General features: G+C 43.0%; 1 protein-coding gene across 40 annotated transcripts in view; it reads right to left on the reverse strand.

Annotated features, from left to right (window-relative positions):
• RBFOX1 (RNA binding fox-1 homolog 1) overlaps positions 1-22394 on the reverse strand; it is a 754257-nt gene that overhangs the window by 41991 nt on the left and 689872 nt on the right. For 25 of the 40 annotated variants that reach the window (XM_017533966.2, XM_037740311.1, XM_037740353.1 and 22 more), the window contains one exon: positions 16716-16848. In XM_017533966.2, coding sequence (XP_017389455.2) covers positions 16716-16848 — 133 coding nt within the window. Of the gene's footprint in view, positions 1-5803; positions 5844-16715; positions 16849-22394 lie in introns of all 40 variants that reach the window. The other 15 variants (XM_017533943.2, XM_037740359.1, XM_017534036.2 and 12 more) reach the window with 1 other exon arrangement.

The following is a 22394-nucleotide window of genomic DNA, read 5'->3' on the forward strand; positions in this document are numbered from 1 at the left end:
AGATGTGGTTTTTGGAGGAAACAGTCATTCATGGGCAAGACTCATCTTTTTCATGTGAGTGGTCAGAGTTGGAAGTAAAATTCTCCAGTTCCAGGGCAGACACTGAGGTGGCTGAACACTTGAAGAGACTGAGGGATGTGCCCTATAAAGAGGCGTGTGCATACAGTATTTATTCTTAAACGGTCTGCCTTTCCTTTTCAGTTCAAATTTATTTCTTTAAGAGTCTAAGCTTATAGAGCTATGCCTGGTAAAGTTCTTGTTCCTCTCCCCTCCACCATCCCTTTACCTTCTAGTTCATTGCTTATGTCAATGTTTCCAGTACAAATATTCTCAGTAGCCTACCCACCCCATTGTGCTCCATTATTCTCTCACTTGTCTCCCGTCTTTCACTGTATTTTTCAAATTTTTCTCCACTAGAGCAATGACTTTAGTTTGTAGGCTCAGGGTTTAAGCAGTGAACTCAGTAGTCAGATCATGTGGGCTCAAGCCCCAGTGTCGGTGAAGATTTCTGGACATAATACTTTCTCTTTTTTGGGGGGAAAAAAGTTTTCTCTTCTGGGTCATACACCGTGGCTGTGACCTGGAATTCTAGCATTCTGGGAGGCCAAGGCATGTGGATCACTTGAGGTCAGGAGTTTGAGACTAGCCTGGCCAACATGGTGAAACCCCATCTCTACTAAGAATCCAAAAATTGGCCAGGTGTGGTGGTGCATGCCTGCAGTCTTGGCTATTTTTGGAGGCTGAGGCAGGAGAATCGCTTGAACCTGGGAGGCAGAGGTTGCAGTGAGCCGAGATCACGCCACTGCATTCCAGCCTGGGTGATATAGGGAGGCTCTGTCTCAAAAATAAAAAATAAAAAAAATTAAAATTCTTATCTGGAACAAGAGAAAAAATGGAGGTAATAAGATTCCTTGTTTCAAGGGCTGTGGTGAGCAGAGATGAGGTAATACAGGTAAAACAGTCAGCATCTGGTCTCTCCTGTTACAGACACAGCAGTCACTTAATTTCTCTGTGGACTTGCAGTCTCCACTATGGTGACTGTGAAGGGCAAACCGAATGCCAATCCTCAGCTGCCTCACACTGAAAGCAAGGTCTCGGGAAGAAAGACCAGGGGTTTCTATTTGAAGAATTCCTACTTTCCAGCTTTACATGTTTCGGAAGCTATGGACACTTCTCATTCTTGAGCTGAAACATCGGTGAAATGGGGATACCTCTGTTTTAAAACATATGGGTGGTAGAGTGACATGAATTCAGAAGTAACTGTATTTAGCCATGGTGGTAACCAGAACCTTGTTATACAGAATTTAGGAATGTTGGCAAAATGCTTGGGAATCCCAGGACATATTTACTAGGCAGCCCTCATGGATGCTTCTAATATTGGGACACTTGGGATGTTCTTAATAAAAAGGAACATGATTAACATTTATACTGTATATCACCTCTTTTCTGCTCTTGCTATTGCCAGACACCCCACTATCTTACTCCGGTTTCTATACATTTGTCCATTCTTTTTAACAGTTCATTATTTCTTTGTCACTCTTCACATTTGTAATATTAATAGGTATCTTTAGATCAAATGCCATATTCTGTGATCTCTCCCTGAGAAAGTCACTCAACAAAAGTCTTGGTTCAGTTCAGTTAAGCGATGCTTGTTTTCCACTCCGTGGTCAACTTCTGGCTTCATAAAACCTAGAGCTTCGAGGGTCAGGCATGGTTGCTGATGCCTGTAATCCTAGCAGTTTGCGCAGAGGCTAAGGCAGGTGGATCGCTTAAGGTCATGAGTTTGAGACATGACCTGGGCAACATGGCAAACTCTGTCTCTACTGAAATACGAAAATTAGCCAGGCGTGGTGGCAGGTGCCCATAATCACAGTTACTCAGGAGTCTGAGACTGGAGAGTCAATGGAACCCCAGAGGCCGAGGTTGCAGTGAGCTGAGATCGTGCTACTGCCCTCCAGCCTGGGTGACAGAGACTGTCTTGGAAAAAAAAAAAAATCTAGAGCTTCACTTTCAAATATGAGTGACTCTGTAGGTCTAAGAATCTTAATCCTTGTACTGCAACTGTTTGTATCACCTCTATTCCTTAGTTTGCTTAACTTGACCCACTTCTTAATTAAAATGAATTTAAAGGTATACCACTAGGCAATAATAGTGAACTGGTACATCTGATACATTTCATTATGAAAATTCCTATATTTTTATACAAGAGTGTGTGTGTTTTCTGTTCTGTTTTCTGGTGGAAGGGACTTGGGTACACACTTTTCCTATCCTCCTTTCTCAGACAACCCCCGCCCCCTGTCCTCTCTGATGAGTACCACCCACACTGTGCCTGAACCTCTCCACTGTGACCAGAGGCAGTGGCGTTCCTGCAGGGCTCAGCTCCTGAGCAGGATGAAGGCCTTTCCTTTGCCCTCTGCCCAAACGAGCTGTCCTGGTTTTTTTCCTTTGTGTCTGGCTCACAGCATTTCATAACAAGTCTATTCCCTTTGGCAATTTCAGGACATCTGTGATCATCTGTCCCTCTCTGCTCAATGCTCTCTCCTCTGAAAACTTTCAGAAGGAGGTCATTTGAGAGAGGAGGTTGTGGCTTGCCAGTTATGGGGATCATGCAGGTGTTTCAAAGCCTATGTGCTTTGGCAAAGCTAAAAAATGCCCCAGGGCTCCAAGATCAGTGGGTAGGGATGGAAAGACCTTGGAGAACAAAGGACAAGGGAGGGAGGGAGCAGGGTACCTAGAAAAGCCCAGTAGTTCTGAGATACGTGCTGCTGAGTTGTTGACCTGCTCTGATACACCGTCAGGGTGGAGAATATTTTGAGCAGGAAGAATCTGAGAGTGTCCTCCTTTGTCTTCCTTAGCAGTGACTGAAGCTAGAAACTTAGTATTCTATGCAATAAAATTAAAATGAAGAGGTTTATGGCTGGGCACGGTGGCTCATGTCTGTAATCCCACCACTTAGGGAGGCTGAGGCGGGTGGAGCACTGAGGTCAGGAATTTGAGACCACGCTGGCCAACACTGTGAAAGCTGTCTCTACTAAAAATAAAAAATTAGCTCGGAGTGGTGGCAGGTGCCTAGAATTCCAGCTACTCAGGAGGCTAAGTCAGAAGAATTGCTGCAGGGCAGGTGGAGAATTGCCAGCGGGGTGGAGGTTGCAGTGAGCTGAGATCGAACACTACACTCCAGCCTGGGTGCCTCAGTGAGACTTTGTCTCAAATAAAAAGCAGTTTAAACCTTTTAGAGGTGTCTGATGTGTCTAGCATATATCCCGGGGCCTCTCAGAATTCCCCAAAACCTATTTATTGTGTACTGTTTTTAATGAAACTCAAGTAGTAAGCCAAAATCTTTAAGGTAGAACTTCATATGACTTTCTAAGACTCTTTAACAAGAGTCTTTTAAAAACTAAGCCTGGGGGATATTTCCACTCATTGGAACATGCTGGTATCTCAAGGGAGGCAGGGGAGTGACTTGCAAAAGCACATTCAAGATTATGATATACTTCTAGCTAGGATGAATCTTGTTCTGTATATTCTGAAGTGCAGAACATAATTATATTTCTTTTCCTTAAATAAACTTAGGGTCATCAGTGACCTCTTGTTCTGCTGCTGAGGTGGGCAGTGGAGCAGGCTAGGTTCTTTCTGTCCCATATACACACACATATACCCTTGCAACAATCTTTTAGAGATAGGACAGAAATATGTGCTGGATAAACAAATCTCTAAATTCACACTGCAGAAACTTTTTCTGCCACCTGATTGCATATTTGATACTTCCCTCATGAAAAAATCTTACTATCATAATATAAAGAGAGAGGAAAATAAAGAAAAATTTTGGCTGGGGGTTATAGCCTGAAAAGTGAGAGAGGGGTGGTCTTATAAACAGAGACATCAGGCAACTTAGGACTGGAAGCATCTCTGTCCTGTGAAGTTCACCCAGGTGCTCACCCAGAACTGCACCACTAGACCCAGTGGGTTTGGCTCAAACATGATGAATGTGTGAGAAACAAAATCTAAAGGAACTAGAAAAGCACAAAGGGACATTTCTGTGGCTTTCTTCTCTGAGCCTATTTTCTTGTTCCTCTCTAGTCGAGAGGTTGACATATCCCTTCCTCTAACTTTGTGTTTTTTTCTGTTTGCCTAGCTCTGTGAATTTTCTGATGCAGCCCTATGCCCAATAGGTTTCTTCCTTATCTGTGGGAGCTCCACAGACCCTGCTTTCAGGCAGCCTCTCCTTCCTGCTGCTCAAGAATCTGAGGTCAGGAAAAGATGCCAATTTGAAATCTGCGTAAGAGACCACACATGAATGTTTCAATAAATTGTAAGTTTGAAGAAACAGAGGCAGGAAGGGTCGACACTCACTAAATGATTGTGAAATGATACTTTTAAAACTCAGGGAAATCTGCATACTTTTCTTGGGTAGGTGTTGATAAAGATAGTTTCCATTTAGGTGGTATTTTTAAAAAGCATTTCTCTATTCCTTGTCTATTCCCTTTTATTTCTAAAGTCCTAAATTCAGTGATGCCAAATACCATTCTGGCTCCTTCCATCTGCAATAATCTACCCACAGGCTGCATGAAGGCGAGAGCCAGGACTGGTGATTAGGTTTAGCAGGTGCCTGAGGATATGAATGGGCTTCGAACTGCTCAGCCCCAGCCTGCCTCACAATTAAAATCTGAAAGTCTGAAAAAAGGACATAAGAAGGAAAACCTTAAGTTCCCCCCAAAAAGAAGGAAATTGATTGATCACTGAGTGAATTAAGGACATCGGGGTTGGTCAATCACTTTATTACGGGGAAAAAAATACTAACCCACAGATGATTGTAAATATACTTGATGCAATAGTAGAGCTCAGCTAAGTCTATCATTGACAGAGATAAATATTGTATCTCAAAATTGTAATGATTTGAAATTCAAAAGGAATAAAATTAATCAGTGCCTTACTCGTCTTCTAGTACATGATACCAATTTCATCAGAAATTTGATTTTTTTTGCAATCTAGTCTAAAAAACAAATATCCCATTGACTGAGGTCTTTTGTAATACAAATTGTGATTTAGAGAGTATCTCTGGCACTGACTGCCCACTTACTCCAAATTGTTTATTCCAAATAGTTTTCATATCATCAATGCTCGTATCATAATGTGGGAGAATAACTACCTCTAGATGAACATAGGTAAGTTTGATTACGGTCCCCATAATGAGAAATAGCCTACTCTTTCCTAAAAACACTTAATAAGGTCTTACTATTTAGCAAGCAATTTTAAGTCAGGTAATTGGGGGAAATGGAATAAAAGGCTAAAGGAATTGGGGGCTCCTGGTTCAGTCTAACAAACATTTTATTAAGAGAATTAGGAGATGTTTGGGGCTAAACTCATCTATGTCCAGAGAGACAAAGTATTCTTAAGCCTGCTGTGATAAATAACTTTTTTAGGACAGACATCAAATATCAGCCATGAAAATATCTTTTTAACCCTCTGCAGCTGGCAACTACAGCTGTTATCCTAAATATTATACGAAAAACAAAACATATTAAGAATTTGAGAGACAATTTCTCTGTCGGTGAAGTGGGGTCTTCAGTGGCCGACTTTTTGTGGGGATCGTATTTATTCTGAAGTTGATCAAATAGTTAATTCCACTCCCCTAAACGGCTAGTGATGTCTGCCATGCGCTCAGAAGCAGACGGCCTTCCACCCTGCAAGACAAGCCACTGAATTCTTTCCTACAGACTAAGGAGAGAAATTTGCAGCAAACTTGTAAAAAGAATGACTCCAGGAGGAAATGGGGACGGCATGCACGTGAATGAATACTTACATAAATGTCTGCACCATAAAATCCATCCTGGTAAACAACACTGCAAGGGTGCACACACAAAGAGAAACATCCATATTAGTGCATTTCCCATGCAGACACACCAACCCCTGCACTGGCGAGGTTAGTCTGGTCGCAATCCAAAACAGAGGAACCGAGGATCGCTTCACATTGATTAAGGAGGTTGGAGACAACACCCGTTGAGCGAACCGAGAAAATTAGGCGGGGCTTCGGTGTTGGCCAGAATTAGGACGTGGTGGTCGTGGTGTGCTGGGTCCCAAACTTGCCACTCTCTCAGGAGTGGGTACAGAAATGCACAGCTTTGAAATGCAAAGAGGACTGAGATTTATTTTAAGAGGCCCAGAGAGACATGAGCATCTTAATAGGTCAGAGTTGGCAATGAAACCACATAACCCTCTACCCCACGGAACAAACCCCCAAACCATCTGTTTAAAAATAAGATTATAAGGCTAGAGACATAGACTGCAGAATTCTCAATCTGAGCTAGAGCGGAATGACCTTAGGTGAGCTGGACAACACAAATGATTTAAAATTTTTTTCTTCTATATTATTTCACACTGTAGTTTATTTGATAATTCCATGTGCATTATTTTATGGTAAATGGACAATATCTCTAATCATATGTGGGTGAGCATGGGTACGTGCTCAAGAATGTGTTTTGTGTGCACACAGGTCTATGTGTACAAGTGGATTGTGTGCTTATTTGTATGTGTGTATGTTAATACGGACAAGTGTGGAGGAATGCATGTTTGAACGTCTGTATAGTATGTACATATATAAACACAGGTGCATGTGTATGCTTATACAAGTGTAGTGGGATATTTATATGTATTTGTATTTTTATGTACATGGGTATATGCAGGTGAATGTCTATATGTTCTCATAAATTATATCTAGACGAAGCAAAGGTCCCATACCATTATTGAACAAGCCCAATCTGACAACAGCTTTCTGATTGCCACCCATAGGGTCACCATCCCAAGAGAAGAGAATTCAGAGGGCTAGGGACAGGAGTTAGGGAATGATTCTCCTGAAGCTTTTTGGTATACTTTGAGTAAAGTAACCAGAAAACAGCTTTTAGCTATGCGATCGTGAGAAACTGATTTATATTTCCTAAGCATTAAAATGAGTTTAATGAGAATCATATGTACCCTTCACAGGCTTTTGTAAGGACCACAAGGCGTCTTGGACATAAAACTTTCTAAACATCTATTTTTAAAACGACAGTGGTTATTTGCAATCATCCCCAGTATCTTCCCATGGAGTTTCCAGATGACTTATGATCGCCACCACTGAATGAGGCTGAGGTTCTAAGGACAACCTTAATACCAAAGGATTCCAGCAGATTTCAGTAGCAGACTGGACCCACATGTAAGCCAAGCATATTCAGCCAAGGGAAGGCATTTTATAGCACACACACAAAGTACTGATACACACATGCAATTGTGACACTGGTTTGTTGGAGAACACTCTAGTGTGCTTCTTAGAGTATTCAGGAGTTGTTGACTAAACTCCAAGTACCATTATCCTTAAAAATGCATCAGGGATTTTGCACGCTAAGGAGATTGGTAGGAATAGCTTTCGGCTGTGGTTCACATTTGATCCGGGAGGGTTACATTTCACTAGAGCACTTGTGAAGGGGCGTAAGGCCCTAATCCAAGATGCTGAGGTGTGCAGCGTCCTGAGCTATGCTTTGAACTCTTTTTCAACATTTCCAACGTAAAGTGAGAATGTCGGTTGGGGGTCAGAAGGCAGAGTCACCCTCTGCCAACAGGACTTGGAGCAGATCTGATGAGAGGTGAGCAACAAATATTTAGTGTGGGTCCCAATCCACAGAACTGATCACTTAACCATATCAAAACGGCTCTGACCCATTCTTGCAGCCATGCCCTTGCACGTGCTATGACTTGTGTGGGCAATGTCCTTTCTTCCAGTATCCTCATGCGAAAGCAGTGAGATGATCTTTCAAGAGCCTAGTCAGATGGGAAGCACATGGACATTTGCATCAAATTGCAGCATCCTCAATAGCTCAATACCTTTGGACACATTGCTTGAGATACCTGAACCTTACTCATCTGTAAAATGGGAAAGTAGCTAAGTGCCCACCTCAAGGGAGGGTGTCACAGGATAATGCCTGCAAAGGGATGGGCACCATCCTTAACGATGTAGCTCTAACAAAGGTCACCATGTCTGAGACCCGGTGCTCACCTGCAGCTGGGTGACTTCTCCCAGTAGGAACACCAGCATCACTTTTCAGTCTCTTACCTGAGCCACTCATCAATTTCTGCCTCACGTTAAATGTATGTGTGCATGTGACTCATTGCACCTTAAAAGCTACACCCAGTGGCTTAGCTAACATTCTCTCTCAATTCTAGACACGTTGCTTATTACCTAGAAGATGTACATTAACTGAGTGACTAGGGCCCATGTTTTAGGGAAGATTGGGCATGAAAAGGTGTCAGGAGATGACCGAGTCATTTCTTTATCAACTCCAGGTAGAATTCTATAATGGGTCAGGAAGAGCCTCAGGTTTGTCTATGATTTGGCTATTCAGTATCAGTGGGTGTTGTCCATGGAGGAGAAATACGATTCAAAGACTCGAACCTCAATTAGGAGACCAGGGTAAAAGACTAGACAGAAAGCAGTCTAGAAGTAAACTATACTTTTAACCAAATATGAACATGTACCTTTAGATATGGGAAATAATGTCTTCTAAATATCTCTAGGGGAACCTCATCTGTCTCTGATCTTCTGGGAATGATGGAGGGAAGAACTAAGCCCAGGCCTTGGGTGTTCTTCCAGCAGGGCACATGGCATGGGTGTGGGCCCGGAGTGGGGTTCTGTGATGTGGCTAAGGCTGAGCTCTGGCCAAGAAACTGATCCCTTCTTTCATTAATACAAGTTGTTACGCACCATGCCCCGTTTTGTGCCTCCATGTCAAGCCTATTTGTACCAATATTGCCTAAAGGTAAGGAAAGAACATGCCTTGATGTTTGCTCTTAGGAGTCTCTGTTCACTAGGGTGACCTGATTGCCATGCTTTGTCCTCCATCACGGGCCATGGAAAGTTACTTGGGGGATACTGACATCCCACATTGATGAGACATTGAACCAAAGAGGAAATGATCTGGCTTTCCCATCGTGGAAAGCTCAAACTGAAAAAGAACTAATTCTCAATGATTGAAAGGTTTCCTGTACCTCAACTACTATGCCAAGGCATGGAGACAGAGGAAGCAAGCCCCCTCAGTAAATGTGCCCTCCCAGGGTGTACAGGGAGTGGGGCACACAGTCACAAATTACGCACAAAACTGTACAACTGCAGCTGTGTTAGATGCTGCAGGAGAGAGCAGCAGAGGTGTCCTGAATGTGGACCGGAAGGAGGCAGGGCCAGCAGCAGAGATGAGACAGGCTGAGCAAATGCCACAGAAACTTAAAAGCCTTGGCTCAGTGGAGAGAAAGGAAGAGCTGGCAAGGCAAAGGGTTGGGGGTGGGGAGGATGCCGGAGACAGAGCAAGGCAAGTCGCATGTCTGAAAGGTGCCTAGCTTTTTGGAGGGGCCGGGGGAAAGGTATAATATCTAGCATTCGGGTCTAAATACGGTGGCTTCCTGGAGGAAAGGTGACTGTAGTTGCTTTTATAAACCCCATCACAGAGGGATCACTTGTTTTCAAAGTGCACATGTACGTCTTGGAGAGAAATAAAGGATGAGTGATCTATATGATAACTCTAAAAATCGTGGAACCAATGTAGTCATCCTCGCTGGCAGTGTGAAATAAAGGCATGTAATGGGAAGCCAATTTTATCAAAAGAGGTTTTCTCCTTAAGAGTAACAGCATGAGCAGCATTACTGCCACTACTCACATCTGTAGAACGCTTATCAAGGATCAGTTCCTAGTTTAGAAGTTCTGTGCTCATGATCCCACTCATTCCTCATAACACCCCTGTGAGATGGATATATCGTTGCCTCCTTAGACATGGAGAAACTGAAAGAGCTTGGTATTGACTGAACTGGGATTCGAGCCCAGGAAGTCTGGCTCCACAGCCCAAACTCTTAAGTACTATGGCAGGCAATGGTGGTCAAACTTGAATGTGGATCAGAATCACCTAGAGGACTTGTTGAAACACAGATGGCTGGGCCCCATGCCCAGCCAACAGGTTCTGATTCAATAGATACGGATGACAGCATCTAAGAGTTTGCATTTCTAACAAGTTAACAGATTATGATGATGCTGCTGGTCCCAGGAGTATGAGAATTGTTGCTCCATGCAACACCATCCCCCAAGTGTTAGTTAACTTCACATCTGAGACAAAACTGAAGGTTAGCCTCCTACGTCATATTCTAAAGGAGGAGCCGGTTGCAGGAAAGCTCTTATCACGAAGTCTTAGGCTAGTTTCCAAAAATGTATCCAAATAACTTTTGAAGCCCCATCAAACAGCTGCACTTAAAATATCAGATGTAGGGAAAGAGGCACAGGGATCCATGTCTACGGTACAGCTGTAGATAAATTAACCACAGAACAGTTAGAAGGGAGTTACCATCGTGCACTAAACAGGTGCAGTCCTGTTTCAATGCAGAGGTGGTCCGTCTAGCCATGCAAAGGTAATTGTTTTGCTTGTCAATCATGTTGGGACTTAATATGCTTTTGCAAGGACATAATGCAAATGCACATCGTATTTTCTTAGAAAAGCAATAGCAGTAAATAACTGAATGCAAGTCAGGCAGTGATTGCACTATAGAAAATTAGTTTACTGTAAAAAAAAAATGTATAAAATGCCCAAACTATACAATCTGCTTGTGTAACAACACATACCAGTCACAAGTATATTTTTACAGAAAAGGCTCTTTAGTCTACCCAGATGCCCCTCCCAACTAGAAAATAAATTAGACCTTTTAATGTGTTCAAATACAGCTATTTTTGACTGGATATCAGGTGGGATCATAAACTGGCTGGCATTTGTATAGAATGGGAGGTGTGTGTGTGTGTGCTGTGTGTTTTTACACATTTTCCTAGAGAAAATTTTTAATCAGATTATTAAAGGCATCTGTGAAAATGCCTTTTCACATTCTCCCCTCCAAAAAAAAAAAAAAAGCTTTCAAGACCGCTGATTCATGATGTTTGTCTATAAATTCACTCTATCAAGACGCCATTGGGTTACATTTTGAAACTAGCAAAGAAGTCAGACTTTATAGACAGAGAATTCTGCAAAGCAAGCTTGTCCAACCCACAGCTCGTAGGCTGCACGTGGACCTATGATGCACCTAGCTTTGAATGCAGCCCGTTACAAATTAATTAACTTTCTTAAAACATGAGACTTTCTTTGTGATTTCTTTTTGTCTATGTGTGGCTCGTTAGCTGTTGTGTATGTGTATTTTATGTGTGACCCAGACAATTTTTTCAGTCTATCCCAGGGAAGCCAAAAGATTGGACATCCCTGTGTGTAAAGTATTCTGAGGATGGGTAATGATGACTTTTGTTCCTATTATTAAATGAACAAAGTTCCTAAGCATCAAATAATACAAATTTGGGATTTTGATATTTAGAGAATAAAACCAGAAAGCATGGCTGATCTGTACACAGAAAGATAGATAGTCCCACAGATTGGTGTCAGAGGCTTTTTAGGACTTTACCGGAAAACATTCCCAAAGGATCTATTTGTTTTTCCCCTGGCCAGCTTTAAGCTTTTTCTTGGGTTACTCTCTTACCTTTCCTATATCCCAAATGGTACACAGTCTCCTCAAAATACTTCTCAAGGAATCTTTGGGAAGTTTATACAGATGTGTGATAATTAATTACCTGAGAAAGGGCAGAGAATCTTGCTCAGATACCTAGAGAATCAAGACCCAAGGCCTCAGCTGATGCTAGATGCTCAGGCTTAGAATAATCATAGAAAACATGGCCAGGTATGGTGGCTCATGCCTATAATCCTAGCTACTTGGGAGACTGCAGGCAGGAGAATTGCCCAAACCCAGGAGGAGGAGGTTGCAGTGAGCTGAGATCACACCATTGCGTTTCAGCCTGGGTGACAGAGTGAGACTCCATCTCAAAAACAGTAACACATGTGATGATCCATTAGAGCAGTCCATTGTACGCCCATGAAATATGCTTGGTACGTAATAGGCACTCAGGGAGCTCCTTTCTGAGGAAGGAGATTGGGGTCTAGCTGCTGTTTTCTAATCTTAGAGATACTAAGTCTATAGGGTTTGTCTCCAATGCTTCCACTTTTTATCTTGATGCATAAATAACCAGCTTGTGAGCTTCCTGAATGGCAATTACCTCTTGGATAATTCCTCCCAAATGTGAGCCATAGGAAGCTAGACCAGGCATTGTAGCTTCTCAGTCAAACTGAACAATCAAATTGACTCCAGGATCAAATGCAAGGAGAAATAAGGAAAACTCCACTCTGCTCTCTCTGTGACTATTACTTACTTAGTACTGTATTTCCAATCTACATATTCCATAAGCAATGGAAGTGCCTCAGCTATTTCTGTGGCTTGAAGGAAACGGACGTCTGTGAAACTTCAAGTGCTCCCTAGCAAAGAAAAATGATGCATAGAGGGAGAGACATAGGGTCTTCTTGTGTACTCAACCATAAGCAATGCATAGAGGGAGAGGCATGGGGTCCTCTTGTGTACTCAACCATAAGCAAAAGGGGATGTCCAGAAGAGTATAGGTGGTTATAAAGTCCCTAAGTACATCAACCTAGAGAACAGTAGGTACAGTTCACTGAATGCATGTCATGCGATGGACCAAGTTGTCACCTTACATGGATTTTCCTTCTTCACCTTTTATCAACCCTTTGGGGGCAGGTAGATCCCTCATTCTCCTCTTAAGGAAACTGTGTCTACAGATGTTAAGTAAGCTATCCAGGCCAGTATGGGTAGAATACTAAGGCCCAGTCTTACCTTAAACCCAGTGTCTTCCTAAGACAGTAAAATTCCGTCGGCTATGTAGACCTTACTTTCTAATTCATCACTGTCTGATTCAGTTGAGGTCGGCAATCAATTAGGAGTTGGTTGGTTTGGCCTAGGGTTTTCCACTTGTTCCTATGATCCTACCATGGCCCACAATTGTCCCTACCCCAGGGGGAGTCAGGTATTAATGTCCCAAGGGGTTTCTATTTAGCATGTGAGACAGAAGACAATGGGGCCTCTTCATAACGTATGTTCTTCAGCTGTGTGGAAGCTGATACTCAGAAAATACCAAGACATGGAAGGAAAAAACCATCAAAGGAAATGGATGAATGGTTGGGCACAATGGCTTATGCCTATAATCCCAGCACTTTGGAAGGCCAAGAGGTCGGTAGTTCGAGATCAGCCTGGCCAACCTGGTGAAACCCGATCTCTACTAAAAATAAAAAATTAGCCAGATGTGATGGCAGGCACCATAATTCCACCTACTTGGGAGGCTGAAGCGGGAGAATTGCTTGAACCCGGGAGGTAGAGGTTGCAGTGAGTCGAGATCGCACCACTGCCCTCCAGCCTGGGTGACAAAGTGAGACTCTGTCTAAAAAATTAAATTTTTAAAAAGGAAATAAATGAAGATCATGCTTAGGGACTCTTCTCATGTGACTATCTTTATATTGGATACCTCCAAGGATCACCCAAGCTTCCACAGAAGTAGCCATGGAGATTCGAAGGGATATTTTCTTCAGTCTCCCAGGAGGAAAAAAATATGGAAATCATGCATAGACCTAGGATACATCTTTTGACTGCTGTTTTTAGTAAGAACATAGATTCATATCGGATACTTCAGGAAGAACAGATTAAGCTTGGCAGTTAGGCCTTCAACTGGTGACAGTGGAAACAATACATTCTTAATAAATGCAGTTAGGGGATATCTCAGAAAAGATGGAGGTGGCTGGGTGTCAGGGTAGGGGAGGGAACACAGAAAGATTTTACTGTGGCAATTGAGGAAATATTTGGACTTACATGTGTCCCCTATTTCTTCGCTTCTTGGATGCCTTCTTGAAACACCCACGTTGGGCTAAGGACCTTTCCCTGGTACTCACACAATAGCCTCTTGTATCAATTATCACCGTTTATTGAAATGGTTGCCTTGCATGTCATCCCCTGCCCCAACCAGAAGAAACAGCTCTGAAGGTGCCATTTGTCTCTTTAGCACACAACAGTGCCTAAAGCATGATAGGTGTGAGTCAAAGGGTCATAGGGTGAGCTGAACAGGGCTGGGATAAAGATGTCACTCAAACCTAGAAGTTTTCCTCCAAAGGACTTTAGAGACAAAAGGCTACAGGAAACACATATTCTCTGGACCACCTGAATCCTAATGATGCTACTTCCCGACAATGAGTACTTCCAACCTCTGCTATTTGCTTTCACTGAACATAAGACAGGGGTCCTCAATCTTCCAGCCAACTCTTGGCCTGTGTCCCACTCTGCTGTGTTCCTTTTGAAGAGGAACCATCCCCCTGCCATCTCCTGCAGCCTGAGCTTTATATTCCTGAGGAGAAAGGGAACCTTTAAAACGTTGGGCTTAAAGTTTTTCATTCCATGCCAATTCACTCCCGGCAGTTTATAATCCACTGAAGCAACCAGATGAATTTCCTTCTTTTTGACCAGCAACTTGCTCTAACAGATTGTTGCAGACATGAACGCCTGCAACCCCAATCCTTCTGGGGATAACTACTTCTCTGTTGAGAATTTGATCTTCCCTCCAAGTATGGCTTCAGAATTCCAGCCATACAGTTATCAGCAAAGAGGCACAATCCACCTTTATCACCAAACTGATCACAGATATTGCTGGAATATTAAAATTAATTTCCATCCCAAGTAGTGACAAACACATTGTTTGATCATTTGGAAATGCCTGTGTCTCTCCCTGGTGAACATGGCACTAATTAGTTATGCATGGTTATTCCCAACAAAGAGCATGTTCATTATAAGTTAGCTAATTTTGATTTTACAGCAGGTGTGTTATTCTGAGATGTTTACAAATTGTTCGTGTGAGGATAAGCTATGTAATTTTCCTTTTATTTCTTTTGCTGTTTAATATAGTAGTGCGATACTGATGGTAGATATACCAAAAAGCTTCAGTTGCCATGTACTGAGAACAATTTTCAGACAAACGAATGTGGTGTGTGCAATTTTGCATTTATAGCTTACGAATCTTGCCTTACTAATTAGAGGAGCCCAGAGGTAACATGGGACGTTATTTTTCCTTCATAACCCATTACATGATCTTGGGAATAACAAATCTTTATTTTTGCATTTCTGTATCCATAAAATGGGCTCAGTACTGTTAGACCAGAGAATAAAAATTATATCAACAATTCCTTACATTGCATGGTCATATATATATAAGGCTTAAGACATGCAAATACATTTGATAGGCATGAGGGAGAATTTATAGCCGATTCATTCTTGGTTTGTTACTATCCAATATCTTTTCAGTTAGGAGATATATATATATATATATATATATATATACATATATATATATATGTATATATATAAAGAGAGAGAGAGAGCGCTCTTGTTTTGTCCAAGAAGCTCAGAGTTGACCCAATTCTAATGACACAGGAAACTTGATGGACATTGTCTTACTACTTTTCCTTAATTTTCCCTTCCTGATAGTTTTACATAGGCTCATTTCTTTCTTTCTTTGTTTTACTGTGTTTATTTTTGAAACGTTTCAGATGCTCTGTTTTAGAATGGACAGGCACTGAAAAAAAGGGTTTCCTTCTGTCATGAGTATAATAGATGATCTAGGCTAATTTAGATTTTCTGAAGGATTTACAAGCAACAGCTATACAAAGGACATTAACCCTTTTCACACAGTCCTAAATGCAGCCCTGTTTTCTTCTACCAGTCAGAATGTCAGTCGCTGGCCAGGAAAGCCTCCTGCCAGACCCTTTTGGGGATTGCTGAATTGAACATAGAGCAGGGTTTCTCAGCTGCAGCATGACTGACTTTGAGCCTGATAAGTCTTTGTTGCTGGGAGCTATTGAGAAACATCCCTAGACTCGACCCAGTAGAGGACACAGCATCTCTCCATTCCTGTTGCAACAACCAAAAATGTCTCCAGACCTTGCAAATGTGCTCTGGTCTAGGACCACGGCTGTGGAGGCATCCCCAACTGCAGAGGTGCAGGGATATTCTAGCAAGATCCCTAAAAGAGGGCAGAGGGACTAGCATTTCAAGACTGGCACCCAACATATCAGTACCGTTTTTCATCTCTCTTACTGAGCATTGACGCCATTCCTCAATATTCACCTGGCAGTATCAAAGTCCATGCACAGGAGGTGCAAATTGGCAATGGGAAACAGAGCAATCTGCCTTTTCCCCACAGAGGAGAAAGGAAGACAAATGCCGTTTTGGAAAATGGAACTACAATGCATCTTAACTCCAATTTCATTAACTCTTGCTTTTTTGCATGTGACTCCACAACTAATTTTCTCTTTGCAAGCAAAGGTTCATGAATTAAAGCTCAAGATATCTCTGGGGAGGAGGCAATACCACCCCAGTGATGTTTATGTATGAAAACCTCACTGAGTCTTTCCGTGGAGGAATTCAAGGGGCAGATGTGGTCCAACCTCCTTAATAACCAGATGTTTGCAATCATCAGAAATACATCTTTGGCTGTAACCATTTCTCTGTTCTCCAGCATTCAGTTTCAAAGAGAATTTACATAACAACATGTGACATGTAGAATGCTTAAAGGCACTAACCATGACAGGACAAATTACACTCATTTTTCAATACTCTTAGCAAGGTGCTCCACTGCAGGTGCGCGTAGGGCTGCATGCTGGGGGCGGTTCTGGGGTGGGAGGTGGGGGGCTGGGGGGAGTCAAGACCGTCATGCATTGGCAAACAGCTCCGTGCCTCTGGGGAGGGAGAACTGGTGCAGGGAGGCCCGCCCTGGAGGCTGCCCCACTTACCCGCCGTAAGCCGGGATCGGGGGCGGGGGCGCCGCGGCCCTGAAGGTGTTGTACACGGTGCGGCCGCGGCCACGCAGGTGCGCCCCTCGGTAGGCTGCCGCGGCGGTGGCAGCTGGATACGGGAAGCCTGGCACTGCGGGGCGAGAGGAGACAGAGAGAGAGAGAGGAGAGAGAGAGAGAGAAAGAGAGTACAGGTCGTCAGATGCACATCCTGCCGTAGAGGAAACCGTCTCCAAAACCGTTGTCCTTGCACAGGGACCCAGCAGGACCTCACCCACTTCCTGGAGTCAGAAGGTTAAAAAGCAAAGAGCAGCACAGAGGCTAGGGATGGACTCCAGAGAGGATGGAGTTAACACAGTGGGCCCTTAGCCCAGGAGAATATAGTGACTGACAAACATTTGCAGAGAATTCTAAATAACAGGATAAAAAGCTTACTGCACAGGTAGTTTAACTTACTTGAGACAGGGACCCGCTCTGTTGCCCAGGCTGGAGTGCAGTGGTGCGATCACATACCATTGCACTCTTGACCTCCAGGGATCAAGTGATCCTCCTCCCTCAGCCTCCCAAGTAGCTGGGACCACAGATAGGTGGGTGACACAAGGCCTGGCTAATTTGTTAATGTTTTGTAGAGATGGGATCTCCCTTACGTTGCCCTGGCTGGTCTTGAAATCCTGGGTTCAAGCAATCCTCCTGTCTCTACCTCCCAAAGTGCTCGGATTACAGATACCACCACGCCCAACCAACAAACATTTTTAAAAGGGCAGATTGCAAGATGTGTGATGTCTTCTCAACCATTACATATACCTATGTATATATGTACATGTGTATTTGTGTGTGAAATATACTTACGTGAATATGCATGTGTACATGTGTATGAATGTGTGCACGTATATAAACATATTTACATGTACATATGCTGATATGAACATATTTATATACACATATACACACCTTTCCACGTGCTAGCAGTTCTCTCTGGGGCCAAACTGCATGAGTGTTTTTTATTCATAGCTTTCCCCCATCCTATTTTTATTTTTCAGTTTCCTTTATGTACAGACATCCCTTTGTAAAACTTCTAATTGAAGTGTTCCCATTGACACATGTATGTGTCATGACTGCAGGAAGCACACATGCCCTGAGAAATAGCTCATTACCAATATCTCACAAGCCTGCTAAACTCTTGTGCGGCATTTAAACACAAAGGCAACCACCATAATTACAAATATGGGAGATGTCTGGGACCGCGACTCTTAAAAAGAGAATGTGGTGGCCAGGCGCGGTGGATCAATCTCAGCACTTTGGGAAGCTGAGGTGAGTGGATCACAAGGTCAGGAGTTTGAGACCAGCCTGACCAATATGGTGAAACCCCCATCTTTACTAAAAATACAAAATTTAGCTAGGCGTGGTGGTACATGCCTGCAGTCCCAGCTACTCGGGAGGCTGAAGCAGGAGAATTGCTTGAACCTGGGAGGCACAGGTTGAAGTAAGCTGAGACGGCACCACTGCCTTCCAGCCTGGGAAATAGAATGAGATTCCATCTCAAAAAAAAAAAAAAAAGTGGGCAGGGATTTCTTCCCTGGGGGAGAACTGTCTGAGCGGGATGAGGAGGTGAGGAGTTAAGAAGGGAATTAAGCCTGATGATTACCCCAGCCCCTGATAACTAATGCTGTTTCCTCTACCTGGGATGGCCTTCCTCGCATCTCAGGGAAATCCTAACTCATCAGGGCCCGTGGGCCAGGAAATCACTTTTGCCTTCAAGCTCAGTTCACTTCTCTGACCCTCCCAGTACTCTCACCATACGGACCTCGCTTGTCCCATCTGACTAAGCAATAGGCCGTGTTTCCCAAACTGTGTACACAGAGGATGCTTGTCTGAAAAAAAATGCCTTTGGGAAGTCCCTGTCCCAGGGAGAGCCACGGTAAAGGCTCAGAAGGCCCACCATGAAGGAAGTGCTCTTAGTTAACCCAGCACACCAAACTCCTTTACCAGGCTTTCTGCAGAAGAGCGAACCTCTGACAAGGCAGGGGTTGTGGTTGTGTTTAATGTTAAAGTTGTCTCCACCCTCTATCCAAACTGCCGAGAAGAGTTGTCCCTTTCCCACCATGGGCTTCAGGAGTGGAAACATTCCCCTCATGTCCTTCTATCGTTCAGGGTCCCTTCCGTGTGCACTGATGCATGGACCCAGGTGTGTGTTGTAGAAGGAGGAAAAAGGGAAAAGAGTTGGAAGGAAAAAAATGTGCATGGGGAGCCTCAATAGAGGCCCCAGCTGCTAATGAGGAGGTTGGACGGGGTGGTCACGGAGGGCACTTAGACCTGAAAGAATTACGCCTACATGCATAGATACCATATGTTTGTATGTACGTGGTGGGTGAAGGGAATGGGTGGGGTTCTCTACAGAAGCCACTCCGAATTACTGATGCAATTGTAAGGGTCCAAATAAAACCTCTGAACCCAACTAAAGTGAAGACCAACTGGCTATTATCTGGAAATCTGTATGTTTTAAAAAATCCAACAGCCTTCCTATTTTATGGATTCTACCATGACTTTCTACCATGATGTGGGTAAAATATCAGGACTGTAGAACCGAGAATGATGCTGTCTTTCTGTTTGTATCTGAGAGGACCATAAAGGTTATTTCTAACTCTTTTATTCTTGCTAAAGACAGATCATGCTGTTTTATTTAAATTTTTTGCCAGCTCCTAGCCCCTGAGTTTCCTGGATCACATGGCAACTGGTATGCTTGGAACTCCAGAGAGGTGCTGGGTTTTAATGGGGAGCGCCAGTAAATCCTAATATCATAAAAGCCCAGAAGTAGTGAGAGGTGAGACACTTGTTTCAGGACTGGGAGGAAAATGAGTGGGAATGGCTTTGACTCCAAATCTGTCTTGCCAGAGTTCAACTATTAAGTTTTCAGAGGAGCACCCTGGATTTTGAAATAAAGAAAATGAAAAATTCACAATCTGGCAGAGCAGCTGGCTGCCTGTGTGAGGAAACACGGTAATTATGCTGACCCATTCATTATCACTGGCTACGGAGCGGAGTGAGCCAGACAAGCTCCCTCTCAACCACAAGCAGGTTTTACAATAATTCTTGGAGGATTTAGATGTTGAGATATAACATGAAACAGAAACTTGGCAATAGAGAGGGGAGCACGTGCTGTTAAAAGCATGGAGCCAGGATTCCATTTTGTGCCCTCTTTGTTACAGGGAGAAAATGGATTTCCTGACGCAGGATATTTACAAGTCTTCCTAGGAGGGTCTTCGGGCTCCCCCAAGCAGGGCACCCTGGGGGACTTCTTATGTTGTGAAAGGAACAGAGGGAAGGACTATAAATCAATGCCTGGCTTAAATAGGGCCTTCCTGGAAGGCCAAATACCCTGGGCAAAACAAAAGGGTTCCACAGGTCATGCTTTGGACCAGAGGCTTCATGGAGAAAGGGCTGGAGAATTCAAGCGTCCTGGGTGGAAGGTATTTTCAGTTTTGTCTTTCTTGTTAATCTAGGGCTGGCCAAGGTGCCCTTTAGCAAAACGTCTAGTTAGAAAAATGCTCATCGATCATATTGCCTTTCTTCTGTTCCTTTATTACACTTGCTCCTTTCTTTATTTTTTCCTTCCTTCTTGCCTCCCTCTTTTCTTCCCTTCTTCCTGTCTTTGCGTCCTTCTTTTCCTTTCTCCCCTCCCTCTTTCTTCCTCTCTTCTCCCTTCATTTCTTTATTCATTCCTGCCTTCATTGCAATCCTTTCTTTCAATCTTTTTTTGGAATTTTCTTCTAAAGAGGGCTGCCGTGATCCTCCCCTGATTCATGTAAAAATCATTAGCTTGGGTCACAGAAATGAAGAAGGACTCTCACTGGTGCATGCATGAATCATGCTCCGTAAGGCTGGTGATATCCATTTGCTCTGCTCATTCATTAGGATGAGGAACTGGCATCAAGCAGGTAGCAGGTACCTAATACTGCGCCTAGACACCTTGTCGGTGGTTAGCCAATGTTTGTCTCCTTCCTTCTGGGAGAGTGAAGCCACCTCCTCTTCACTGTCCACCTTCCATAATACTGTCCTGTGTACAAAATGACCTGCCCAGGATTTGCAGATAAACAGCATGCAAGTGGCAAAACTGTCATAGGCGTTCGAACCAGAGCCACTCCACCTTGAGTGAGGGCTAGGAAAAAGGAAGCTGGGACCTGCTGGGCTGCATTTCCATAAAGTTAGATAGTCCTAGCCTCTAGGTGTTTAAGGTTAATGGAACAGATTGATAATGTTTACTAAACAGACCCAGACTTGGGAGTGTCCTGATATCCTGATATATTGAACAGAAGCATTCCTAATTTTGCTTTAAAGATAATATTGATTTTTTGCAAAATGTAGTGATTAAGAAAATTAATCCTTTATCACAAACCCTTGTAGCAGAGCACATTTCCCTATGATATTTTTTATCCTATATAAACAAGTATTATACCTAGGGCTGGACATGTTCCTCCGCTTACTTTGGGGAGCACCCTACTGTCTATGGGAGTTGCTGTACTTTCTCCACTTTCTTAGTAAACTGGGTTTTGCTTTGCACTGCAGACTTGCCCTGAATTTCTTCTTGCACGAGATCCAAGAATTCTCTGTTGGGGTCTGGATTGGGACCCCTTTCCTATAACGCAACTGAAACTTAGTCACAATCCCTAGAAAGATAATTTCTACTTCCATCCTTGGAGGTGCTTCACTGACTCAGAAAAAGTAACCAGATTTAGGATGAGTATGATTTCAGTGCAAGGGGAGGCTGCTTGGACAAGTTAGTTACACTTGAAGTGATCAGAGCCCTCAATTCATTAAAATTCTCCTTGATGGCAGCATGCTATCAAGATTTAAAATTGTCTCGTTGACGGAAAAGCATGATTCAAATTTTGGCCCCAGACAGATGATATCTATTAAAAGGTATTCAACACATCTCTCTCTCCATATAACCTCAGACAATGCTCTCTGACAGCCCAGCAACATAGTCCCTGAATAAAATAAATGTGTGCAACCAGGAATGACAGAAAATAACAACTTTGATAATTCCTAACTTGTCAAACTTGTAGCTGTGCCTTCTGTGTTTCTTCCAATCTTCATTAGAAGATTTCTCCCTCGATGCTTGGTTTAGGGACAGCATGGCTTTCTTCCAATGCCACTAAGACAAATTCATTTCAAGGACAAAATACGTGCACACCTACAAGTGTCTGTCACACTTCCTTTAAACTCAGCATAGCATGGAAGAATGGATGTTTTTCTGACGTGCTATAGGTGTGGTGTGGTGTGGTGTTCTATAGAATTCTGGAACATGGCGATATGTATATTTGGGATAATAACCTGGACAGATGATTCAGATACAAATTAAACAAGAGTAAACTGTCTTGTCTTTGAACCATGTAGAGAGAACCTCTTACATGTTTACTGTGAGGCATGACACTTACCTTTTGACTGAAAGTTACATCAACTGTCCTAGTTTAGATATCTGGATCCAGATATGCCAAATATATACTAGTTTAGAAGTCTGGATCCAGTAAATGATCAGTGAATGACTAACAAAGCCAGTGCAAAATGCCAAATGGAAACTCACAATGTTCTCTCCATTTCTAGAATTAATATTTTAAAAAATGTTTACATTAATGTTAACAGTCATTGCCCTATCCAATATTTGTAAATGCCTCTGTGTTT

Source organism: Cebus imitator, unplaced genomic scaffold (assembly GCF_001604975.1).
Source record: "Cebus imitator isolate Cc_AM_T3 unplaced genomic scaffold, Cebus_imitator-1.0 Scaffold4, whole genome shotgun sequence".
Lineage (NCBI taxonomy): Eukaryota > Metazoa > Chordata > Mammalia > Primates > Cebidae > Cebus > Cebus imitator.